The sequence below is a fragment of the Rhinatrema bivittatum genome, chromosome 4 (assembly GCF_901001135.1).
Source record: "Rhinatrema bivittatum chromosome 4, aRhiBiv1.1, whole genome shotgun sequence".
In the NCBI taxonomy this organism is placed as follows: Eukaryota; Metazoa; Chordata; class Amphibia; order Gymnophiona; family Rhinatrematidae; genus Rhinatrema; species Rhinatrema bivittatum.
The window spans coordinates 169132688-169148152 of NC_042618.1; the positions used below are offsets into that span (position 1 = coordinate 169132688).

The 15465-nt window shown below is 43.4% G+C and overlaps 1 protein-coding gene across 2 annotated transcripts in view; it reads left to right on the plus strand.

Annotated features, from left to right (window-relative positions):
* RPTOR (regulatory associated protein of MTOR complex 1) overlaps nucleotides 1-15465 on the plus strand; it is a 699963-nt gene that overhangs the window by 285666 nt on the left and 398832 nt on the right. For both annotated transcript variants that reach the window (XM_029599200.1, XM_029599201.1), the window contains exon 6: nucleotides 15265-15440. In XM_029599200.1, coding sequence (XP_029455060.1) covers nucleotides 15265-15440 — 176 coding nt within the window. The remainder of the gene's footprint in view (nucleotides 1-15264; nucleotides 15441-15465) is intronic.

Consider the following 15465-nt stretch of genomic DNA (forward strand, 5'->3'; position numbering starts at 1 on the left):
TGCAAGCTGGAAGAATCTTGGAGCTCACAAATTCTCTTCAAGTGCGTCAGGCAGATCCTGCCACCTTCCTATAACAATGCAGTGATCCTGCCACCTTCCTATAACAATGCAGTAACGTGTCTCCTGTCTGCAATCATCAAAACAATGTGCTGGATATCTGGCGTACAGAATAGAAACCTGGAAGAGGGCATTGTAAGAAATGTATATTATACGACAGAAATAAAGATCAGCAAACAAGCCCTGTACTCTTCTTCTTCAGACTTAGTAGTGACGACTGTTCCTGGAGAAAACAGAAACCTTTATAGGTCAACAAAAAAGTGACCTGTCTGGTTTCAAACCCTCACCTACCATAACATTTTTTTTATTGTCCAGTAGAAGATGAGGTGATGAAGGGTGAAAATATATTTGGATCCAGGGCTGGGGATGCAGCACAGGTCCCCCCATTTACAGCCCTGGGGGGGGGGGGGGGATGGGTGTCCTTACCATTAGTGGCCAGACACGGGATGCACAGGTAGCGAGTGGGTTTTGGAGGGAGCTGCTATCTGGACCCTGGCTTAAGTCCGTTGCTGTGATGGTTTAGGCTAGATGGGAAATAGTTGATGGTTAAAAAGCCCTGGTGGAGGCTGGTTCTCACTAAACTGGAAGCCCAAAAGAACAGGAGGAAACTGCCAAGGTAAAAAGAAGTTAATAAAAAATAATAAATTATTTTATTAGTTCAGTTCAAAAAACCCACCTGCAACCTGTCTGGCTCTTAAGAATTGCCATACTGGATAAGACCAAGGGTCCATCAAGCCCAGTATCCTGTTTCCAGCAGTGGCCAATCCAAGTCAAGTACCTGGCAAGTACCCAAAAATTAAATAAATCTCAAGCTACTATTGCTTATTAATTAATAGCAGTTTTTTTTTTTCCTTTAGGAACTTACCCAAACCTATTTTAAACCCAGTTGCACTAACTTCCGTAACCGCATCCTCTGGCAATGAATTCCAGAGCTTAACTATGCGCTGAGTGAAAGAATTTTCTTCAGTTTGTTTTAAATGAGCTACTTGCTAACTTCATGGAGTGCCCACTAATCCTATCTATTATAAATAACCAATTTACATTAACTTGTGTAGACTTCTATCATATCCCCCCTCAGTCATCTCTTCTCAAAACTGAACAGCTCTAACTTCCTTAGCCTTTCCTCAAAGGCAGCCACTCCATGCCCCTTATCATTTTGGTTGCCCTTCTCTGCATTTTCTCCAGTGCAACTATATCTTTTTTTTTTTGAGATGCAGTGACCAGAATTGCACATAGTATTCAAGATACAGTCTCATCGTGGAGGGATACAGAGGCATTATGACATCCATCATTTTATTTGCCATTCCCTTCTTAATACTTCCTAACATTCAGGTCAATACAGTAAAGTGCGGCCGCGGTTACCCTGCTCCTAACCCGCTTTGTACTCACTTTTCGGCCGCGTTAGTCCAACCCGCGATACACTATCCCCTTTAACCCATTCTTACCGCCTCTTTAAATCACCGGGTAACCCCTTCCGCCCGCGGCATGTATATTAGATGTAAACTATCGAATTAGCTATTCCCTCCCATACAGTAACGCGCGCCCCGACTATCACTATTTTAACCTGCCGTTTTGCCACGTGTTTAACCTGCTAACTTACCGCCTACCCTTACCCCTGTGTTAGAGGCAGGGGTAAGGGTAGGCGACAAATTTCCCCCAGCCCCCGCTCACCTGCCCTGGCCGCGTCCATGGGTGCTGGTCTCCGGGACAGCCCCAGTCCTCTCCCCTCCTCCCGAAGCAACGAAAGTGGAAAAAAATCGAAAAAGCGAAAAAAAAAAGTACCAGGAAGTGGACGGTTCTCCTACGCTCGGGATTGCCAGTCCTCTCGCCCCTCCTCCCGAAGCAAGGCTGCTTTACGCGCCTTGCTTCGGGAAGAGGGGAGAGAGGACTGGCAGTATAAAGCAACGAAGCGACTTACTCTTCTTGCAGCCCCCCTCCGGAGACGGACATCGGCGGAGACGGAGGCAGCTGCCGGCGAAGATGGATGCCTGCACGGGCGAAAGCGGCCCCTGTGTGTGCAATTGGGCCACTCAAGACGTGACGTCACATGCAGTGACGCCAAACGTCGTGACGTCACGCCTTGAGCAGCCCAATTGCACGCACAGGGGCCGCTTTCGCCCGTGCAGGCATCCATCTTTGCCAGCAGCTGCCTCCGTCTCCGCCGATGTCCGTCTCCGGAGGGGGGCTGCAAGAAGAGTAAGTCGCTTCATTGCTTTACACTGCCAGTCCTCTCTCCCCTCCTCCCGAAGCAAGGCTGCTTTACGCGCCTTGCTTCGGGAGGAGGGGAGAGAGGACTGGCAACCCCGAGCGTAGGAGAACCGTCCACTTCCTGGTACCTGTCATTTGAAATGTCATTTGAAATGACATTTGAAATGACAGATACCAGCGTGTCCGTGAAGCGTTAGGCCAGCGCACCCAGGATACTGTATAGCGCTCTATACAGTAAAATGGGTTGCGCGGGCCTAACGCTTCACGGATGCTTCTTGGACGCAGCTTCCATTTGCAAGCTATTTAAATACAGTAACGAGCGGTAGGTGAACCGGACTGTGCGTGCGGCAACCGTGGGTGCGCCCGGCACTAACGCAGCTCTTCCTACCGCTCCTTACTGTATCGGCCTGACAGTTTGCTTTTTTGATTGGACAGCACAGTGAGCCGACTATTTCAGTGTATTATCCACTCTGATGCCTAGATCTCTTTCCTGGGTGGTAACTCCTAAGATAGAACCTAACATTGTGTAACTACAGCAAGGGTTATTTTTCCAATATGCATTACTTTGCAGTTGTCCACGTTAAATTTCATCTACCATTTGGAAGCCCAATCTTCGTGTCGCAAGGTCCTCCTGCAATTTATCACAATCCACTTGAGATTTAACTACTCTGCAGAAATTTGTGTCATTCACAGATTTGATCACCTCACTCATACCCCTTTCCAGATCATTTATAAATAAGGTAAAAAGCACTGATCCAAGTACAAATCTCTGAGGCATGCCACTGTTTACCTTTTTTCACTGTGAAAAGAGACCACTTAATCCTGCTGTTTTCTGTCTTTTAACCAGCTTGCAATAAACAAAGGGACATTAATTTTTAGTTTTCTTAGAAGCCTCTCATGAGGGACTTTGTCGAACGCCTTCTGAAAATCCAAATACATCAATTTAACTTTGCCCACATGTTTATTCACCCCTTCAAAAAGAATATAGGAGATTTGTGAGGCAAGACTTCCTTTGGGTAAATCCATGCTGGCTGTGTCCCATTAAACCATGTCTATCTAAATGTTTTGATATTTTATTCTTTAAAACAGTTTCTACGATTTTTCATCAGGCTCTATAGTTTCCCGGATCACCCCTGGAGCACCTTTTTAAATATCGGCCATCTTCCAATCTTCAGGTACAACAGATGATTTTAATGATAGGTTACAAATTAATTGAAATAGGTCTGAAATTTCATTTTTTAGTTCTTTCAGAACTCTGGGGCGTATGCCATCCAGTCCAGGTGATTTGCTTCTCTTCAGTTTGTCAATCTGTCCTACCACATCTTCCAGGTTCACCATGATTTGGTTCAGTTCATCTGAATCATCACCCTTGAAAACCATCTCCGGAACGGATATCTCCCCAACATCCTCTTCAGTAAACACCGAAGCAAAGAAATAATTTAATCTTTCTGTGATGGCCTTATTTTTCTCTAAGTGCCCCTTTAACCCCTTGATCATCTAATGGTCCATCTACTCCCTTGCAGACTTTGTTTCACATATATTTTATAAACTTTTTATTGTGATTTTTTTGTGCCGTCCCCCTCCTCCTCCTCTCAACTCAGCCCAATCAGTATGGTGGCGCAGTCAAATGCATGAAACATCTAATATATCTAAGGAAATGGCCTGTACTAACTTTGATGCCATGTATCGTCTTCTGCCGACAGAGCTTCAGCTCCCTGCTGGTCTGCTGTTCCCAGGGTGCATCTTACTGCACCCCGGGAACGTATGTAGCGTCTCTCCCTCTAGCGCAGGTCCCTCCTCCTCCTCCCAACTCAGCCCAATCAATATGGCGCAGGTCAAACATCAACTGTTTGAACCGCGTGCGCTACAGAGGCCCCTCCAGTTCAAACAGCTCCCTGCTGGTCTGCTGTTCCCAGGGTGCCGAGTAAGATGCACCCCGGGAACAGTAAGATGCCGATCCGAGGCACCCCGGAAACAGCAGACCGGCAGGGAGCTGTTTGAACTGGAGGGGCCTCTGTAGCGCACACGGTTCAAATAGCTGATGTTTGACCTGCACCATACTGATTCGGCTGAGTTGGGAGGAGGAGGAGAGGGGGCGGCGCGCGAGAGGGAGAGACGCTACATTCGCTCCATAAGACACACAGACATTTCCCCCCACTTTTGGGGGAAAAAAAGTGCGTCTTATGGAGCGAAAAATACGGTAATACAAAACAAACAAAACTCCTGGTTTTTGCCTGTCCTCTGACTAGCTATTCAATACAGACGCAAACACACTAAATAATATACCCAAATTGTTTTACTTCTCCCCAATACCTTTAAGTTTTAAAAATTTCCCCAAGTAGTACTTACTGATTCTTTTCAGCTACCAGCAAGGTGTTCCTCTCCTCTCAATGCTCCACGTTTTGTGTATTAAAGTGACATGGCATTTCTTAATATCTAATAAATACATAAATATATTCTGCACTGAGGCCTTGGATAGAAAAATACACTTAACTGCCATTGATTACATGGCATATCAGTATCATGCATAGACAGGTTTCAAAATGATATTCTTTTGCCATGTTACAGGCTGTACCCATGTGTGCATGGCCTAAGGATTATTATGATTCTCGGTGGCTGAACAATGCAGTAAATGCTCACAAATGCACTGTTCTTTCATGTCTTGCCACTGATGCTACATCATTGTAAAATACTGAGCAGATTGCCTTTGTCGTGAGCTGGAGAGACTTTATTTTTTTCAAACCAGGACTGTCTTTTGTGTATTAGTAATACGGAACATGAACATCCACATCACCTTCCTCTGCAAGTGAGCTTCCATCAGCCCCAGCAGAGATCAAAGACTGCCTGGGCACAGAGGCTCTGCTTCTCTCTTGCCCCTAGAGCGGCAGTGAAACTCCACAGTAGGGAGGCTGACTTTATACTGCTGTGGGGACGTGCGGAACTTTCTGTGCTGTCAGTTTAATGCTTTTCACTCATGTAAATCAGCTTTTCTGGTCAGAGATTTGTCTGGAGGATGTGGGTGGGGAAGGAACAGGGGCTTTGCGTGAAGCTTTTATATTTCCCATGTGATGATTTTTTAATTTTGCAGCTTTACTCTGCTTCAGCCTTGTTTCTGTAACTCCGTAAGGCATTAAGAACAGAAAAGCTTGTCAGGACAGGTTCTGTCTGGAGCAGTGGGTAATATTCCTTCTGATTTCATTATCTGTCTTGCAGAGCATACAAGCGCAAGATTCGACTGATGCCTAATATGAAAGGGATGTAACTCGCTCCTGATTCTGACTGTTGCTTTTTCTTAAGCTCCAGCTAATTTTTGGAGGCTTTCCATCGTGGTAGTCTGATGAATTCCAGCTACAGCATCCTGTGAGGGATCGCTTTGTAATCCACGGGCTCTTGGGTTGAATCCTCATTTTATTGTAGTTGTATTTGTTTCCACATGAGTCAAAAGATCTGTCTGGTGAAGGCTTTAGAAATGGAACTATCCAAGGAAAAAAAAAGAAACTAGACACGTCAAATGAAAGAGAAACTTAGAAATGTCAGCATTTGAGCATAAAAAATGTACTCAACGTTAAACTAATTTGGAAGCTGAGTAGTGGAAGAGCAGGACAGGAGTGAGGTGCATTGGCAGAGCTGTGCTGTGATCTCAGTACTGGAATAGCAGGGTGCGCTGTAGGGCAGGATTGGTCAGCCGCAGAGCTGTATGTTGGGATCCCATTACTGGAATAGCAGGACTGGTATAGTCAGAGTTGTGTGTGGATACCCTAATAAGGGCAAACAGGAGTCAGGGATCCCAGTGAATGAGGGTTTCCAAAAGCAGGGATCAGTCAGTGGAGCAGAGGAGCCACTAATATGCCCTATAGGTTGGTTGTACACCACACACATGAATCCTTTTTGCCCTCCACTAACCTCCCGAATTGCTGTCAGTTTCTACGATATCTTGCATGTTCATAAATATATATTGAGGCTCTAACATTTGATGTCCTTTTTGGGTGTTCCATAATTGCAAATACTGAGACCTTAGAGAGGCTCATCTGTTTTCCTGCTGCATGGCACTGCACTTACAAGAGTGGAAATTGGATTCAGTTTAGCTTGCACAGCTGTAATTGGTACCCAAAGCACCCAAATCATTGCTACCTCGCTAACTCTCAAAACAAACATCTAATTTAGGGAGTGGATATTAATAAGGTTGGATAAACTGCAGCAGTATCAGTAACCAAATGATGTCCTAATTCTTCCAATACACTTTGTAATGTTATCACGTCTGTTTGCAATGCAATTTTCACTAGCTGCTGCTACCAGCTTCAGGCTACACAGAGCTGCTTTTATTTCATCAGCACCAGCAGTGAAGATAATTCGTTCTTATTTTATTAAAATTAATTTCTCACTCTCTTGTGTTGGAGAGTGTTCTTGATTGAGCCCAGAGGTCTTGTACTCACACCAGATGTGTAAGCTTGGGAGGAGGCTGTGGAAGGACTGACAGATGAAATAATTGGTGCTCTGAAGAACGTGGAGAAGTCTTAGTGATGTGTTGGCTTCTCTTACCCTCACCAACTTCCCCTTCCTTTATTATGGTTTTATTCCGTGTAGACTGGTATGTCCTCTCCATTTAAAGTCCTACTGCAGCCTTTCCTTATATGTACAGGCAGTATAGTGCTTCCTTTCTAATGCATAGTGCCCTCCCTCCCCCACCACCATTTTGTATGGTAGATTTCCATATATATATATATCTATCTATATATATAAAATGCAGTATAGGGCCCCCATGCTCCTAGGTTCTACTTTGTGCACAGCTGTATTATACCCTGTTGCATGGCAATTCCCACCCTTGTGCAGCTCTCTAGGGCAGAAGGCCTGTTCTGGTCCTGTGTCAGGATTATATACTGTATCACTAACAGCGCGCCCTCAAGGCGAAGGCTGCCTAATGGGGGAAACTGCTACTCTGAATTGAATTTGCATCGAGATGAAACCTCATGTGTCACTAACTGTGTAATTTATTGCCCGTGGGCTCTGCTGATTATCCTTATTTCAGTCTGAATGAGCCAATTTATGAATTGATGTTTTTAGAACATTTTTTTTCTTTTCAAGTAAACATTCAGTGAAAATGGGTTAAATACAGAAAACTGAAAGATGAAAAAATGTGCCAAATAGGATTTTTCTGCATATGAACTTTTCTTGCTCTGTGAAAGCCAGAGCATCTGTGCTTCCACCCGAGGATTGGCTGCAGGTGTCTTTCTGAATTGTTCTCCTTGTACAGTGTGGCAGAAAGCCAGTGAAGAGCAAAACCCCAGGTTAAAGCTCTTAATAGGGAAGTAAAATAGCCATTAGCACCTTTAGTGAGGGGACGGCCTTGATACCCAGTATCCTAGGTAGAAAGGTTCCACTGGACCAGGGTTATCTAAGTCTGGATGAGAATGATGAGGAAGAAGAAAATGAATGGTTCTCCGGGTTGGCGCTTTTCAAAATGTAATTTTCCACCACAGGGGCGGTGCTTGTTTAGGTACCCAAGCAGGACTTGAAAAAAATCAGTCCTCCTATCTTTAAATATTTGTAATGATTCTGTGATAGTAGGAACTTGACTTCTTGAACTTTCCTGAATGCAGATCTTTGAGTGACATATCCTTGCAAGTAACATCAGAAACTGTACCACCTTAAGAAAACATTAATGGCATTCGTTTTTAAAACTTGCTGTTTCCAAAACCCGTACTTCCATTTTAAATGATTATTGTTCATTTATAATCTTAGCAAAAGAATGTGTGATGGGCCCCCCTTTAATTCCTACTTTAATTTGTTTATATGGACTTGTACCTTCAATGTTCTGGACTGTATTTCAACAGCTCATATTGATGTCGCCTTCTCTGGAATCCTCTCTCACCCCATCCCCCACTCCCATGTACTTGAAAGACTGAAAATACCTTCAGGGATGTAACTTAGCATTTTTAAGAACTTAATGGGCCCAGTTTTCAAAGATATCTGATTGTTATCCGGATATAACTTATCCAGCTAGCTTAGAAAGGATATTCAGAGGCAAAGATATGCTGCTGAATATAATCTGATAAGTTATTTTTATCCGGTTAAATGGCTGCTGAATGTAGCCGAATATTCAGTGGCTGCCTCTTAGCCAGGTAAGTCCCTGTTCATACAGCTAAGTAGCATTAAATATCAGCCTCCATATTTTTATTTATTTGCATCCCCGGATTCATATTTCTCTGCTGCTCCTCCCCACAAGGTTGTAAGACAACTAGAAACCCTTGCTTGCCCCATGTCAGGAGGGCCCCATCTCTGTATTGTAGATAGTCATGTACTTCTACCAACTTTCAGGCCAGTGCAATACCATGCACTCAGGCTAGTGCCCAGGTTGACCCGCGGTTGCTTGCGTATTTTGGATGCCTAGATCTCTTTCTTGAGTGGTAGCACCTAATATGGAACCTAACATTGTGTAACTATAGCATGGGTTATTTTTTCCTTATATGCATCATCTTGCATTTATCCACATTAAATTTCATCTGCCATTTTGATGCCCAATTTTCCAGTCTCACAAGGTCTTCCTGCAATTTATCACAATCTGCTTGTGATTTAACTACTCTGAATAATTTTGTATCATCTGCAGATTTGATTACCTCACTTGTCTTATTTCTTTCCAGATCATTTATAAATTTATTGAAAAATAAGGGTCCCAATACAGATCCCTGAGACACTCCACTGCCCACTCCCTTCCACTGAGAAAATTGTCCATTTAATCCTACTCTCTGTTTCCTGTCTTTTAGCCAGTTTGTAATCCACAAAAGGACATCACTACCTATCCCATGACATTTTACTTTTCCTAGAAGCCTCTCATGAGGAACTTTGTCAAACGCCTTTACTGTGAGTTTTTGCCTCTACGGCCAACTTCTTTTCAAATTCTCTCTTAGCCTGTCTTATCAACGTCTTACATTTAACTTGCCAATGCTTATGCATTATCCTATTTTCTTCTGTTGGATCCTTTTTCCAATTTTTGAATGAAGATCTTTTGGCTAAAATAGCTTCTTTCACCTCCCCTTTTAACCATGCCGGTAGTCATTTTGCCTTGTTTCCACCTTTCTTAATGTGTGGAATACATCTGGACTGTGCTTCTAGGATGATATTTTATAACAATGACCACGCCTCTTGCATACTTTTTACCTTTGTAGCTGCTCCTTCCAGTTTTTTTCTAACTATTTTTCTCATTTTATCAGTTTCCCTTTTGAAAGTTTAGCACAAGAGCCGTGGATTTGCTTACTGTCCTCCTTCAGTCATTAATTCAAATTTGATGTTTTTATGATCACTATTGCCAAGTGGCTCCACCACCGTTACCTCTCTCACCAAATCCTGTGCTCCACTGTGAATTAGATCTAAAATTGCTTCCTCTCTTGTCTGTTCCTGATCCAATTGCTCCATAAACATATCATTTATTCCATCCATGAACTTTATATCTCTAGCATGTACCGATGATACATTTACCCAGTCAATACTGGGGTAATTGAAATCTCCCATTATTAACGCACTACCAATTTGGTTAGCTTCCCTAATTTCTCTTAGCATTTCACTGTCCGTCTCACCATCTTGACCAGATGGACGGTAGTATACTCCTACCACTATAGTCTTCCCCGACACACAAGGGATTTCTACCCATAAAGATTCAATTGTGCATTTAGTCTCATGCAGGATGTTTATCCTGTTGGACTCTATGCCATCCCGGACATAAAGCGCTACATCGCCTCCTAGGTGCTCCTCTCTGTCATTGCGATATAATTTGTACCCCGGTATAGCACTGTCCCAGTGGTTGTTCTCCTTCCACCTTGTCTCTGAGATGCCAATTAAGTCTGTCATCATTCACTGCTATACATTCTAATTCTCCCATCTTACTACTTAAACTTCTGGCATTAGCATACAAACATTTCAAAGTTTGTTTTTTGTTTGTATTTTCATTCTGCTTTTTAGTTGATGGGGATAAGTTAGAATTTTTTAGCTCTGGTGAGTTTTTAGTTACAGGCACTTGGACTACTTTTCTTATTATTGGAACCTCACTGTCAGGATGCCCTAATTCTAATGCATCATTAGTATTCTTTGAAGATTCCTATCTCCGAACCATGCGCTGCTGAGCGACTTTCAGCTTTCCCCTCAAAAATAAATGCCAGCCTCAGAGCTGGTGATAAGTTTTGAGGAGCCCCAAAAGTTGAGCAGAAAAGCAGAAAATACTGCTTTTCTCTGGTTCCTCCAACTTAATATCATGGCGATATTAAGTCAGAGGAACCACAGAAAGCAGCATTGTGAAAAAAAAATTTGTTTTTAATTCTCGATGGCGGTGAGGTTAGGAAAACGGCCGCTCAATTTATGAGCGAACAATGCCATGGAGGTGCTAGGGATGCACAATTTCCCCTAGCACCTCCTTTTTAACACAACAGTTCATTAACCTAAACTGCATCGTGTGCCCGGGAGAGGTGGATGATGGCGCATGTTAGGAAAGTGGGTACTCAATCATGAGTACGGTTGTGCATTCGTTTTTCATGAATTAGACAATGTCAACAATATTGTCTAATTTGTCATGGTTCGATAGCCCCCGTAAACAAAGTGTTTTTTGCCAAAATTTCGGCAAATTTCATGTTAGTGCGCACTAATGAAGTTACTGTGCACTGCATATCTCTTAATGCGTAGTAATACCAATTAGTGCGCACTGTTTTTCTATCTAACGAACTCCTCTGAATTGATACTTTTTAATTTTTAAGTTGAATTTTTTTTTACTGTGCACCAACATTAGTTACAGCGCACTACTACATACTTAGTGTCTGTAAGTTCTATTAGGGCGCACTAATGGACCTTAATGCGCATTAACATCTAGCTAGTGCGCACTGTCTCGTTCGGTGTACTGCGCACCCATGCTGAGAGAGTGCGCACTAACTGGTTGTTAGTGCACAGTAAGGCCCATTAGTGCGCACTTTTGCACTTCGTCGAAAATTGCCGGGGGAAAAAAAACGTGGGAAAAATTTTCTGCGGAGCGCCCGATCTGAAGCCCGAACCGATAGCTTTAAACAAAGCACATCTCTAATCATAAACGCCTATTTTTCCCACGTGGATATTGCATTGGCTGGTTTGTGTACCATCTATTACTTATCACTAAGAAACAGTTCCCAAAAATGCTTTGTAGAATTTAATATTATGAGGAAGAGTTTCTAGCCCTGTTCTTGACAGTGGCAGGCAAGGTGGGTAGGTAAATGTAATGATTGAATAGTATAGGTCACTGATATATCTAGTGAGGACTAAACAACTGAGTTGCTTGTGAAATACATTTTGTCCCAAGTTATCCTAATTTATTATAAAGTTTGATTGCATTGGGAAATATTAAACTTTTTACAGCCTTGGGGAAGATGTTTTTGAACATCAGGGTTGGAATTACCATGATTTAGATCAGCAATTTACTGTATGTTTTCCAGTCTGTTACATAATTGAATCTGCCAGTGGTTGGCTCAGTGGCCGTGTTGCACACTGCCATGCAGAGGATCTGGGTTCCCTTCCCAGCTCAGGTCATCTTTTCCCCCAAGTCAACCAGGGCTGGGGATGCTGCAGATTCTGTGCTCACAGACTCTGGCAGGGGATGTGAATTTCAACTATTGTAAAATAGCAACACTAATGGGTGGAGTTAGGGCTGTGATTTCAGTGTTTTGGGAGGGCAGCCTGCAACAACCGATCTGCCTGAATTGGGAGGGGGATATAAAATAGGGGACAAAATCCCTGTGTCTTTGTGAATGAAGGCTCGAGTTTCCAGATCCCAGCCCGTGGTTCCCAATTGAGCTGGAAGCCTAAAAAGACACTGGCAGTAGGAAACCATAATTTCTTCCACACCTAAGTGCTGTGTCCAAATCTAAATGAAGCAGAGCTTCCCAAACCTGTCCTGGGGACCCCCATAGCCAGATGTTTTTCAGGATATTCACAATAAATCTGCATGAGATAATTTGCATACTATGGAGACTCAGTGGATGCAAATTTATCTCATGTATATTCTTGAAAACCTGACGGACTGTGGAGTCCTCAGGACAGGTTTGGGAAGCACAGATGTGGAGCCTTTGGAAGCTCTTGACATACTATCCCTTCTGGTGACCGTTATTCTTTCCCATGACGATGGCAAATGGAAGGGCACAGCTGGATGCACAGAGCCTGTTCTCACCAGGCACTTGCTCCTTAATGCATCAGAAAGATGATAATAAGCCGAGCAGATGAGATGGGGAGTTCTACAACAGCCACGTTCCTACAGCCCCCAGGGATGGCATTTGTCCCTGAAGGCCTTAAGCATGTCCTTCTTTGTAAAATTAATGACTTATTTCTGAATTTATTTAGAGTGGAGAGGCAGAGACTACTTCCCTGTGGCAGCAAGACACTCTCATTATAAGCATTTACTGTCGTCTGCGCATCACTGATTTGTACAAACTTTCATGCTGCTATTGCTACTAATCATCATCTCTCTGTTTTTGTATAAAAATACCAAAATCCTAGTCCTTGGTAAATTGGCAAGTTGATTACTTTATTATTTAATTATTTGATTTATATTGTTTATTTAAAATGTATTTCCTGTCTGCATACTTCTAGTAGTTTGTAGCAGATTACAAAATAATGTACATATTAAAAAGCAAACAATTATACATGTTTAAAAAAAAACAAAAAAACAGCATACAAAGCAAAGATACCAGCCTTTCAAAGTAAAAAAAAAAAAAAAAAAAAATCAAGAATAATCTTTGCTTTTAAGTGCCTTCATAAGCTAATTTAAAGAAGTAGGTTTTTAAAGCTCTTTTGAAGGTTTTACTGCCAGATATTAGTCATAACTGCTCTGGAAGCGAGTTCCATAATGCCGGTGCCACCAATGAGAAAGTCCTCTCCTTGGTAATGCCTTTCAGGCACTTCAGAGCGGATTACATTCAGGTACTGCCGGTATTTCCTTATCGCCAGAGGGTCTCTTACTAAGCATTTTTCCTATAAACACAGAATGGGAGAAAAGCCTTAGCAAATCAGGCCCTAAGTTTGCACCTGAGACAGCGGAGGGTGAAGTCACAAGGGAGCGGCAGTGAGATTTGAAGTCTGATTTCCCTGGTTTAAAGCCTGCTGCTCACTTGGCTACCTCTCTCGACATTGGCAAGTTGAAAGGTACTCTAAGAATGTGCCCCTCACTGGAGAGTGATATCACTGACTGCTTAAGAACATAAGAGGTGCCATGCTGGGTCAGACCAAGGGTCCATCAAGCCCAGCATCCTCTCTCCCAACAGTAGCCAATCTGGATCTCCAGGAAGTATTCAGATCCATTTCTTGTTGCCCACTCTAAGGGATAAGCGGTGGCTTTCCTCAAGGCAGCCAGGCTAATAATTGTTTATGGGCTTTTCTTCCAGGAGCTTGTCCAACCCTTTTTAAACCCCGCTATGCTAGATTTCTTGACCACATCCTCTGGCAACAAATTCCATTGCTTAGCAGAAGAAAGCCGTGGCATGTCTGCTTTTGAGGGTCATATCCTGAAATGAGTTTGGGGGGGGGGGGGGAGTTATTTTAAAAGGCAGCGATAGTAAATGGGGGCCAGCTGTAAAGTGGGTGAGTTTCCGAAAGCAATACTGGACTCCTAAGTAATGGGAGCTTTGCAAGGCCTTGGTGTTGCTGCTGTCCTAGGGTTGAGATCTGAAAGAAGATGGAATTGTTATCCTTGGCTTACAGTCAGATGTCCCTGGTTTTGTCTGTGCAATTTGTTCGGAAATCCTTTTGCATTGAACATCTTGTGAATCTAACTATTAGGCATCCTAGCTGGTAACGTGCTCTTTGTAATGCTGGAGGAGCTGCTCTTTCTAAATACGCCACATAAATAAAAAGAGAAGCATTTGGGGGAAGCTGCCGTGCTGCTCCTGTGCGCACGGCATCTCAGCACATGTGCGCATGGGGGTCTTCTGCCCTCCTTTTCCCGACAAAGAGAAACCTGTCTCACGAAATCTCCAGAGTGGAAGAACTGAATGGTGTTTACGCAAGTCCCTCTTCCCAGCTGTTGCAGTGCTGTGAAGCTAATCTGTTCAGTCACTACCGAGGCTCGTCTCACTGGCTCTGACACATCAGTTTAGGCCCTTCCAATCTCCTTTCTGACTCAGACTGTGGCAGGTTTTATTTTCCAGTTATGGCTGAACCAGTCATTTCTTAGCAGGGGTGTTGCAGCTCATCAGGGAACTGATTTCTTAGTTAGGACACTCGGCTACTCTCGGAGTCTCAGATTGGCTGGCTGGTGCCCATGATTCTTGTTTTGACAAACACTTTTTCTGCTTTAGGAATGAGAAATGCTTGTTCCCTCCTCCCTCTTGGGTTACCACATACAATATGCCAATGTGGTGAAAGTCCTGCCGGACAGATTTGCTTCTTATGGCCCCCAATCCTTTGTGCCCTTCCCTCTCCTCCTCTTTCTCCCTTTATGCCGGTGACTAATTATGGTGCATTCACTAATCAAAAGCTTACTCTGTTGTTCTCAGTACTTTCTTTTTTTATATTTCTATCCCTTTCTCCCTCTTCCTTCCCATCTCTTCCCTTTCCCTTTGTTATTTTTCTATCCCTTCTCTTTAGGTTATCAAACAAGGCGTTCACAATTATTTTATGGATGTGCAAATGCAAATAAAAAATGTACATTGCAGTTTGGAATTGAACATCGAGCAACCAAATTGTATTGCTGCAAAGTAGTTCAGGCTGTATTTGGTGACACCTGCATGTGAGGTACATCTGGATATTTCTACCTGAAGGCAGTCTTCGCTAACTGTGAGGGGGGCCTTAAGCAGGGGATGGGGAGGGAGACATCGAGCTGGGAATATCTTGGACATCTCTACATAAGGACCCAGGCAGTTCTTCCTACCTCTACTGTTTGTGACTTACCACCCAATTTCATTGGATATGGTGTGTTTTTAGCAGTTCAACTTGTGGTATGGGCCTGTGCCTTTGCTCTGACCACTGCACTCACTCTTCTCTGTGCTCTGTTTTATGCAGGTGGCTGCTATTAATCCCAATCACCCACTTGCTCAGATGCCTCTGCCCCCATCGATGAAGAACTGCATTCAATTGGCAGCATGTGAAGCCAGTGAACTTCTACCCATGAACCCTGACCTGCCAGCTGACCTTTTCACCTCTTGTCTCACCACACCCATCAAAATAGCTCTGAGATGGTAAGTAAGCCTGGGGTCCAGTCAG